Source organism: Panthera pardus, unplaced genomic scaffold, assembly GCF_024362965.1.
Source record: "Panthera pardus isolate Hobbes unplaced genomic scaffold, ASM2436296v1 HiC_scaffold_27, whole genome shotgun sequence".
Taxonomy (NCBI): Eukaryota; Metazoa; Chordata; class Mammalia; order Carnivora; family Felidae; genus Panthera; species Panthera pardus.
The window spans coordinates 84,761,696-84,772,668 of record NW_026526843.1 but is presented as its reverse complement, the minus strand read 5'-3'; the positions used below and the strand labels follow the sequence as shown (position 1 = coordinate 84,772,668).

General features: G+C 47.3%; 1 protein-coding gene across 1 annotated transcript; it reads left to right on the top strand.

The window, feature by feature from the left end:
• The first annotated feature begins 2,385 nt into the window (after window positions 1-2,385).
• Window positions 2,386-10,751, top strand: LOC109248122 (translation initiation factor IF-2-like). The gene is made up of 4 exons (XM_019417516.2): window positions 2,386-2,397; window positions 3,065-3,722; window positions 4,421-4,523; window positions 10,498-10,751. Exons 1-4 carry the CDS (start codon window positions 2,386-2,388, stop codon window positions 10,511-10,513), a joined length of 789 nt encoding a protein of 262 aa, XP_019273061.2. The 3' UTR covers window positions 10,514-10,751.
• Window positions 10,752-10,973: the final 222 nt, after the last annotated feature.

Below are 10,973 nucleotides of genomic sequence, written 5' to 3'. Positions count from 1 at the left end.
GCTCAACCAACGGAGCCACCCAGGCGCCCCAAGAAGTGGTGTTTTAAAGTGACAAAATAAAATCACTCTTTACCTGGAATTTTACTGCCAGAGAAAACATCCTTTTTGAATGACGATGAAATAAATTTGGTTCCAGAAAAACCAAAAATGATAAAATCAATTGCCAGCATTCCTACACTAAAACAAATCCTCCAGATTTTTTTTTAAAGTTTATTTATTTTGAGAGAGAGAGAGAGAGGGAGGTACACAGAGAGAGAAAGAATCCCAAGCAGGCTCCCTGCGGTCAGCACAGAGCTCAACATGGGGCTCGAACTCACGAACCTCGAGATCCTGACCTGAGCTGACATCAAGAGTCAGATGCTTAACTGACTGAACCACCCAGGCGCCCCCTGAAGGTATTTGTGAAAGTTAGAAAATCTGGATCCTTAAAAAATAGAAGTGCAAAAAGGAGTGGAGAGTACTAGAAAGACAAAGTATGTGGGTAAATTTATAGGAACACCGTCTTAAACGATTACATCGCTTTGAGAGGCATTAAAATAGATGTGGACCTAAAATGCAGGTCAACAACAGGACAAAAGGGGAGATGGGCCAGAGCAAATATTTTACATTATTCAATTCTGGAGGAAGCAGTAAAAGGATTAATCTACAAGAGACTAATAAATCAGGAGTAGATGTCATCATCTCTAGGATAACCACAAAAGTATAATTAGAAACTTCAAGAAAGCAAGCCCGCTCAGCTCCTGCCCAGGGCACACCCTCCGGCCAGCCCTCACTCTTCAGGATGTTACGGATCAGGTCTGCAACCTGGGGATTGCCAAGGGCACAGTCCAACTGGGTTCAGTAGGTCCACCTACTGGGATGCTTGAATCACACGGTAGAGCGTGTACCGATCTGAGCACCTGTAGCAACAGCGTGAGGCGGGTCTCCGGGACCCTCGTCAGGCTCGAAGATTCCCTGGGACTCAGGAAAGCTGTTCTACTTTTCAGAGTCCTGCGAGTCCTTCTGAGCTGCTTTATACGCGGTGATGACCTATTACAGTGACAGCGCGCACAGGACAACCAGCAAGGGGAAAAAGGCACACGGGGGACGTCCAGTAGAAACCCGTGGTGACAGATCAGTTGTTTTCTCCCAAAGGAGTCACGCGGGTCAATGCTTAATTCTCCCAGGAATGGTGCGTCACAAAACCTGCTAAGTGCTGCCGGCCAGGGGAGCTCAGCCAAGCCTTGGGGTGCAGGGACTCTACTGGAGGTCATGCAGGCATGACCACGTGACTGACTTCAGCTACTCAGTCGACAGCCCCCAGACGTCAAACGAACACAGCGTGGCCCAGGGCCTCACACATACAAACACAGATGTTCACCGCAAGTCACAATCTTTGTATAAACGATCTGGCCCAACTAGGACGGCGATGCCTGGAATCCAAAAACACTCTGATCGGGCAGAATATGACAGGGGCTTAGCGGCGGCCTCCCAGGAGCCGGACAAGGACCAATCCTCCGGAGACAGGCTTTTCTTTCAAAAGCTTGAGTAACCAAGCTCCACTGAGTTACCCCTTCACAATGAATCTGAACTTAATTAACAGCCTAATTACCATTAAAAAAAATGTTTTCAGTTGGAGGTGAGTGGTGATTCTAGGCAGGGTGGGAAGATGGTTCCTTACCAAGAGGCCTAGTTGTGGAAAAGGTACCAAAACGGGAGCCCACGGTGCAGGAAAGTGCAGCAAGGGCAACAGCATGTTCTCCAGTCTGTGGGAGAGAACCAAAAAACCCACCATTTGCCAGGTGGCTGACATGGGTCAAGTCCCGGGCTCTAAGAGATACAATCAACTGATTTGATTGATTGAACCATCAATCGCTGTTTGCCCAGGTAATCCTCAGGAAGAACCTGAAAGCCTGAGCTGAGTATGGGGCATAGTATGGGCTGGAGGGGCACCTTGGCGTTTCTTTCTTTTTTTAATTTAATTTTATTGAATGTTTACTTCTTTTTGAGAGAGAGAAGGAGACAGAGCGTGAGCAGGGGAGGGGCAGAGAGAGAGGGAGACACAGAATCTGAAGCAGGCTCCAGGCTCTGAGCTGCCAGCATGGAGCCCTACGCCGGGCTGGAACTCACCAACCCTGAGATCACGACCTGAGACGAAGTCAGACACGAAACCGACTGAGCCACCCAGCCGCCCCAGCTTGGCGTGTTTCTTACTTGCTAGTCGCCTCACTGCTAGGAAAAACTGGCACTGCGTGAGCAATAACCAACCACATGCCCATCAACTTGCTCCTGTGTTATGAGGGTATGGGGACAGTCTAAGGCCAAAGACGAGATCCTTCTGCAGTTGGGGGTTTCTCTACTGTCCTTGGGACACTATCATATTAATTTTCTGGTCTCCTGATACCGATGTCTGAAAAGGTTAGCAGGTCGCCTCTCCTCTAGAAACAAATACGATGGTCTCTCGAGGACTGGCCATCGCTTACAAATGCGCAAAGAACTGACACTGGTGGCAATGCCCACTCCCCTGAGGGCAAACAGGCTTCTCTCCTGGGACTCCTACACAAGGCTTGGGACACTCACTTCCCAGAACTCTGCGGTGGAAGTTTGGGCTCTGATGCATCCAAACCACCCGGGAATGTCAGTTACCTCGGAGGGGAAAGGGAAAGACAGGGACAGAGCAGTATGCTCCAATGGAGATCCCATATGCCTATGACGGCTCCACGACGGTTTTGTCACGTGCTTCTCGCAACAGTGCCTGGCACCCGCTGGCTCGGGCCCAGAAGCAATCCGGTGGATCTGAGCTGGGACCTTGCGGTGCCCGGACCAAAGAGTTCTGCTTCGTGGCAGGCAGCTCCAGGGGCAGCACACGCTTGGGCCTCTTTCCCCAGACCCTGGCGGGAACCAGAAAACTTTCCTCAAGACACTTACAGGCCTTTTCAGCAGGCCATGCTGCCACCGGCTGGCACACCGGCCGACACAGAGAACAACACGCTCGGCTACTTTACGCGGTGTTATCAAAAAGCAAACACCAGACTCTCCCTGGACGCCCCGGGTCGCACCCTGGGAGTAACACGATTTATTTCAGGAGACTCGGGCATCGGGGTTTCTCCCACTGCGCGCAACGCCCTCCCTCCCCGCCCGCTCCCAAGCGCTCTTCCGGGCCACTCCCCCGACCGAGCCCGCCCTCTGCTCTCTGACCCCTGGGGCAGGCCCGGTTCCCAGGGACAGGCCCCGCCCCCAAGATGGCGGCGCCCATGTGCCGCTGAGAACGGCAGCAGGCCCCACTACCCTTTCTCATTCCGAGAAGCTGAAGGCAGCGGAGAGCGCGGCTCCCGGGGATGGAGGGTGCGCAGCAGACGGCGCGGGAGACGGCGCCTCGGCCTCGGAGGCGGCGGGACCGGGGCCTCTGCGACCGTCCGCCGGCCCCTCGCCGCCCCCCGGCCTCTCGTGCGAGTCGTCCGGAAAACGGTCGCCCGCTCCGGTCCCTACATCGTGCCCCAGGCGAACCCCGTCGGAATCACTGGCCGCGACTCGCGCCATCTTGGCCATTGGCCGTGGAGGCCCCCGAAGCAGCTCGTGCGCGTGCGCCGCGCTCCGACCTCGGGCTGCGGGGCGCCGGGAGCGGAAGTGCTCCGCTGACCCGAGGGCGGCGCGAGGTCGCGCCGCTTGTTGTCATCCGACCTGGCTGTCGGGTTCTGGTAGCCAAGTACCGGGAGGCGGAGCAGGCACGGGCCGGAGGGCAGGTGCGGGTGATAGGTTCGCGCCCCTGCGACCTCGGGGCCCTGGGCTGAGCGTGGGCGACGGGCCGGGGGCGACAGCCAGTGATACTGTCATTGAGTCGGTGGGTCAGGTTCAGCGGCCGCTTGCTGAGTGTCTAGTACGTGCGAGGCGCCCTTGGGGTGCACGGTCATCCTCCCGAGGGCTGTGAGTAGGTACTACGATTGTCTTCATTATATCGCGAGAAAGCAACAACAGAAAGGCTCGTAGCCTGTCCAGAGTCACACGGCTAGAAAACCCCGGGAGATCCTTCTAGCACCTATGCGTTTCTAACGAACGTTCCCGAAATGTATCAACTTTGTGCTTGCTGTGTGCCCTCCCTGCTAGAACACAGCTCCGCAGGGTCGGGGAACTCTGATTACTTTGTTCACTGATGTACCTGCAACACGTTGGACAGGCCCACAGTAGGCACTCAACTTTTTCACTGAATGAATCCAAGCGACAGAGCGGGCAATCAGTTCGAGTCCACAGCTAGGACCCTTATGGGATGACGCAGTGCTTAGCTCCTTGTCTGGCGACAGTTAGGCTGCTACTAAGCGTTTACTCTTAACACTGAACCGAGGCCTTGGGGCTGCTTCCATAAAGTATTCCATCTGGGTTTTCCTCACTTTCACTGCCTCAGAGAGGTTGCTCACTGCATCTCCTGTGCGGTCATTGTTTCCAGGGTCAGGGCGCATCAGTGAGACCACTGCTCACCTCCTGCGGGCTCCGGCTCGGCCGCCCCTGGGCTTCCTAGTCTACAGAAGAGCCAGTCGAGGCCTCAGAAGGTGAGTTCCCTGGCTCAGGGACGGATGCGGTGCTGTGGCCATGGTCCCAACGGAGATGCGTTTGTCTCTGGATCCTTTGGTCCTGCGTCGTTAGGAACAAGAGAGCTCTTATCAGAGTCCTAGGAGGAGGAGCCTCAGCCCAGAGCCCAGGGCCCAGGGAGGAGGCTCACAGGACAGACCCAGAGCCCAAAGCTGAGGGAGGAGGTTCACAGGACAGACCCAGACCCTACGGCAGAGGGAAGAGGCTCACAGGACAGACTCAGAGCCCAGGGCCGAGAGGGGAGGCTCACAGGACAAGTGGGAATATTGCACTTCCAGGGTAAGGTGTTCTAATAGCTCATCTGTTTCTTTAAAAAGGTTAAAATAATTTTAGTTACATAAACACCGTATACTGGACTGTCTCAAATAGTGTAGGGAGCAGCAAAGAACATTTGTGTAGACAGTAGCAATGCACAGAGCCTGACACGGGGCTCGAACTCATGGACTGTGAGATCATGACCTGAGCCGAAGTGGGTCCCTTAACGGACTGAGCCACCCAGGTGCCCCTATCAGCCCCCTTTCTTTTTGTGATGTGTTTCCTGGTAAGTTTCAGAGACCAGTACATTTCACCCCTGAATACTTTCACAGGCATATCATTTAACTATGTTTGTGTTTAATGCTTAATAGGTATTTTAATAAAAAATAAATTCATACATAGCACCATCTGGTATTTGATTGTATGTCATCATGTTTAATATAATCCCTATATATATTTTTCATGCATTTTCATTATATATTTATGCTGATATGACACTTTTTTAAGTGATATTTATTGGGATATAATTTATATATCAAAAGTTCACCTTTCTAGGGGCACCTGGGTGGCTCAGTCGGTTGAGCGTCTGATTTTGGCTTAGGTCGTGATCTCGCGGTCTGTGAGTTCGAGCCCCGCGTCAGACTCTGTGCTGACAGCTCGGAGCCTGGAGCCTGTTTCAGATTCTGTGTCTCCCTCTCTCTCTGACCCTCCCCCGTTCATGCTCTGTCTCAAGAATAAATAAACTGTTAAAAAAAATTTAAAAAAAAAGAAAAAGTTCACCTTTCTTCACTGTACAGTCCCATGGATTTGACGGAGATTGAGTCATGGAACCACCACCATCACCACGATATTAGCCTTTTTCATCACTCCCCCCTCAAAACCATTGTTCCCTTTATTCTTAAACTACTCTTTCCACTCCCAGACTTGATCTTTTTTTTTTTTTTATTGTACTTTAATTCTTTCTAGAAAGTCCTAGAAATGAATCTTTTAGTATATGGCCGAATGCAGCTCCCTTCTTTCGCTTAATGCTTTTTAATTTCATCCATGTTGTGGCACATTGTGTTATTTTGTCGCTTTCATAGCCAAGTAATGTTCCGGTTTGTTTATCTGTGGACCACCTAATGCCCACTGCAATTGTTTAAGGTTTCGCGTTATTCTTAAGGAAACTAGTGAACATCTTGTACAGATATTTATGTGGACATATGTTTTTCTGTTTCTTGGATAAATATCTGGAGTGGGGTTGCCTGGTCATATGGTAAGCATATGTTTCACTTAGAAGACATTTCCAGAGGGTTCTGCCAACTAGCTCTACCATTTGGTTTTCCCACCAACAACACACCTTTTGTGTAGGTGTGTAAAGGTATCTCACCGTGACTTGAATTTGCATTTTTGTAACGACTCTCGATGTTGAACATCTTGCCACGTGCTTGTCTCCGCCATCTGTTCATCTTTGGCGAGGTATCTGTTGTAATCTTTTGCCTTTTTTGTTTGTTATTAAGTTGCTATTTTTACAACCTTTTATATACACCTATATCTTTATATACATGCACACACATACAGTATCTGTTATCTTTATATATTGTAGTTGCAAGCTCTTTATCTTCTATGTGTTTTCCCAGTGTTTCCTCCCAAGTTGGGGCATGTTTTGTTCTTAACAGTGTCTTCTGAAGGAGACATCTTTATTTTTGATAAAGTGCAACTTAGCAAGTTTTTCTCTTGTGGTTGATGCTTTTGTGTTCTATTTGTCAAATTTCTTTCTACCCCAGGGTAAAAAAGATTTTTCTCATAATTTTTCTAACAGAAGATGACAGTTTGGTACTTGTAATTAAGCCTGTGGTGGATAATGAGTTAACTTTTATATCCGGTGTGAGGTAAGGGTCAACATTCTTTTATATTCTTATTTTTTGCATACTCCTTTCCATTCAATTCAGTAACATTTCTGAAAAGACTTCTTTCCCAGTTTCCCTAGCACCCTTCCTAAAAATGAGTTGAATACGTATGTATCAGTCTATCTGCATATTCCACATTGTGCTAATTACTGCAGCCTTATATTAAGTGCTCAAATCAGGTAGTGTGAGTCCTCCAGATTTGTTGTTTGTTTTCGCAGTTGTTTTGGCAACTCTAGGTCCTTGCTCTTTTCATATAAATTTTATTTTTTTTAATGTTTATTTATTTATTTTTATTTATTTTTTTCAGTATATGAAATTTATCGTCAAATAGGTTTCCATACAACACCCAGTGCTCATCCCAAAAGGTGCCCTCCTCAATACCCATCACCCACCCTCCCCTCCCTCCCACCCCCCATCAACCCTCAGTTTGTTCTCAGTTTTTAACAGTCTCTTATGCTTTGGCTCTCTCCCACTCTAACCTCTTTTTTTTTACCTTCCCCTCCCCCATGGGTTTCTGTTAAGTTTCTCAGGATCCACATAAGAGTGAAACCATATGGTATCTGTCTTTCTCGGTATGGCTTTTCTTTCACTTAGCGTAACACTCTCCAGTTCCATCCACGTTGCTACAAAGGGCCATATTTCATTCTTTCTCATTGCCACGTAGTATTCTATTGTGTATATAAACCACAATTTCTTTATCCATTCATCAGTTGATGGACATTTAGGCTCTTTCCATCATATAAATTTTAGAATTTGGTTGTCAATCTCTGTGAGGAAAAGCCTGCAGATTTGGAGATTGCATTGAGTCTGTGGATTATAGTTCTGCCAGCTGTATTGACTCTTCTGATTTATTAACATGGTAAAACTCTCCATTTACAGGTGTTCTTGAATTATCTCAGTAAGGTTTTACAGTTTTGAATGGACAGGCCTTTGCACATATTTTGTTATTCCTGTTGTATATTCCTACAGCATTAATGGTGGGAGTGTGTTGTATGTATTCATTTTTTTGCATTTCAGTTTTCTATATTGACTTTGTAGCCTAGGACCTTCCTAAGCATACATATTAGGGGCTAGTAGCTTTTTTGTTGAAAGTTTGGCATTTTCTACATAAACAATCCTATAGTTGTGAATAAAGACTATTTTATTTCTTCCTTTCTAATCTGGATGCCTTTATTCCTTTTTCTTGCCTTATTGTACTGGCTAAGATCTTTGGTACAATGTTGCCTATGTATAGGGAGAGTGACATCCTTGCCTTGCTCCTGACCTTGGGCCAAAATCATTCATTCTTTCACCGCTGGGTATAATTCAGCTTGTAGGGGTTTTCACAGATGCCAGGTAGCAGTTGAGGACATCTTCTAATCCTGGTTTTGTGAGAGTTTTTATCATGACTGGGTACTGAATGTCGCAAATGCTTTTAGGGATTAACTAATATCACTCTTTTTTCTTAGTCTTACATTTTATGTAATTATGTATCTTGTCAGGTTTAGGCCTGTCATTTCATTATTTCTTTTCTTTTTGTCCTCTCTTTTTTGGTTCTTGTTGTCTTGCTTCCCCATTCCTCTCTGGAATATTTGTGTGGTTTTTTTTTTAAAGTTAAACTTCTAGGGGTGCCTAGGTGGCTCAGTCAGTTGAGCGTCTGACTTCGGCTCAGGTCATGATCTCGCGGTCTGTGAGTTCGAGCCCCGTGTCGGGCTGTGTGCAGACAGCTCAGAGCCTGGAGCCTGCTTCAGATTCTGTGTCTCCCTCTCTCTGCCCCTCCCCAGCTCGTACTCTGTCTCTCTCTGTCAAAAATAAATAAACATTAAAAAAAATTTTTTTAAATAAAAACAATAAAGTTAAACTTCTATTTTGAGATAACTGTAGATTCCCATGCACTTATAGGAAATAATACAGGAAGATTCCTGTACCCTCAGGCAGTATCCCCCACTGGTGCCATCTTGCAAAACTATAGTACAAAATACAACCAGGATATTGACATTAATGCAGGCAAGATACACAACATTTCTGTCACCATAAGGAATTTTATAGCCATATCCCTTCCTCCCACCCCTACCCTTACCCCCTCCTTAAGCCCTGGCAAGTACTAATTTGTTCCCCATTTTTGTAATTTTTTTCATTTCAAGAACATTAACAAATGGACTCATACAGTATGTAATCTTACAGGATCAATTCTTTTCACTCAGTATAATTCTCTGGAGATTTATCTGGGTTTTGTATTAGTAGTTTCTTCCTTTTTGTCACTGAGTTGTATTCCACTAAATGGATCAGTTTATCTAACTGTGTAACTGTTCTTTCCATTAGCAATATGCATTGCAGGTTCCTCCATATCTTTTTCTTTTAACGTTTATTCATTTTTTGAGAGACAGAGCACGAGTAGGGGAGGGGCAGAGAGGGAGACACAGAATCTGAAGCAGCCTCCAGGGTCCGAGCCGTCCGCACAGAGCCCGACGCGGGGCCCGAACTCACGAACTGTGAGATCATGACCCGAGCCGAAGTCGGCCGCTATTGAAGGGCATCCAGGCTGCTTCCAGTTTTGGACCACTGTGAATAAAGCTGCTATAAAGCTGTCATTTACACATGTAGGTTTTTCTGTGGACAGAAATTTCAACTCATGGTTCCTTTCCTTTTGAGGTTTTTGTTTTGTTACATTTAGAGAGAGAGAGTACACACATGCGGAAGGGGCACAGAGAGAGGGAGAGAGAATCCCAAGCAGGCTCCGTGCTGCCAGTGCAGAGCCCAGTGCGGGGCTCAAACTCACGAACCATGAGATCGTGACCTGAGACAAAACCAAGAGTCAGATACTTAACCGACTGAGCTACGTGGGTGCCCCTCCTTTTGAGGTTTTTAATTTTTTTACTGTGAACTCATTTTCAGTGAGAGTTCTTTTCCATGGAAATTCTGTGTGCTCGTTATGATGGCATCCCTGCCGAACTGTTGGGCCCGTGCCACTGCTGGGGCCCAGTGGTTTCCCTAAGGCAGGACCAGCTGTCAGGAATTTTTCAACCTCTGGGTTTTGTACTCTGCTTCAGATGTCCGTGTGGAGTGCATGCCTGCCTGTGGCACAGGACTTGGGTTCTCATTTCCTGTAAGTGACTCCTGATTCTTACTGTTTTCATCAGCCAGGGGGTGACAGCTTTCTAGTTCCTGTTTTAAAAGCTGCAATGTCCTTTATGACTTCCGGCTTTAAGGCAGTATCTCGGTTCTAGTTCTTTGCCCGCCTGTGGCCTGGAATCCACTCCACTCGCGAATTAGAGCCTTAATCCCCCAACTGCAAAGCCATACGTCATCCGTTTCTGTTTACCCCTCACTTTAAATCACATAATAATATTCTTCATTGATCTTCAGCCTGTCTGTGTATTAAGTCTTTTAAATACTGGCCAGCATCTCATCGTATTTGCAGTCAGAGGAGGTGGCAGGGGGCGCAGGGAGAGCCCATTTACGTCAGCCCAAGTCCCGTTGATAGGAGTGCGCAGCAGGACATTTATGAGTTAATTTTTTTTTTTTTAATTTTTTTTTCAACGTTTATTTATTTTTGGGACAGAGAGAGACAGAGCGTGAACGGGGGAGGGACAGAGAAAGAGGGAGACACAGAATCGGAAACAGGCTCCAGGCTCTGAGCCATCAGCCCAGAGCCCGACGCGGGGCTCGAACTCACGGACCGTGAGGTCGTGACCTGGCTGAAGTCGGACGCTCAACCGACTGCGCCACCCAGGCGCCCCTTTATGACTTAATTTTATCCCATAACATTATATAGAGTAGAAATGATGATTTATTGCATTTTTCCCCCTAGAACTCAGGCAAGTTGAAGACCAGCTAGACCACCCCAGGGAAAGCCAAGACCAACCTGTGTGGCAGACTGCATTCGCAGACAGGGAAGCACAGAAAGATCCAAGCGGCCAAGAATTCACAACATTCAGAAAAATCATTTATCCAAGCACAGACTTTGTTTCTATAAGACAAAGAGTCTCTAAATATTACTCGTGGGGAAGGTGTTCAAAGTGTAATTTAAACTTCTCTATGTAAGTAAAGACTCTTTAGGTTTTTTTTTTAATGTTTATTTTTGAGAGAGACAGAGTGCAAGTGGGGGAGGGGCAGAGAGAGAGGGAGACACAGAATCCGAAACAGGCTCCAGGCTCTGAGCTGTCAACACAGAGCCTGATGTGGGGCTCAAACCCACAAACCGCGAGATCATGACCTGAGCCGAAGTCAGACACTTAAGCAACTGAGCCACCCAGGCGCCCCAAGGCTCTTTAGTTTTATAAAAAT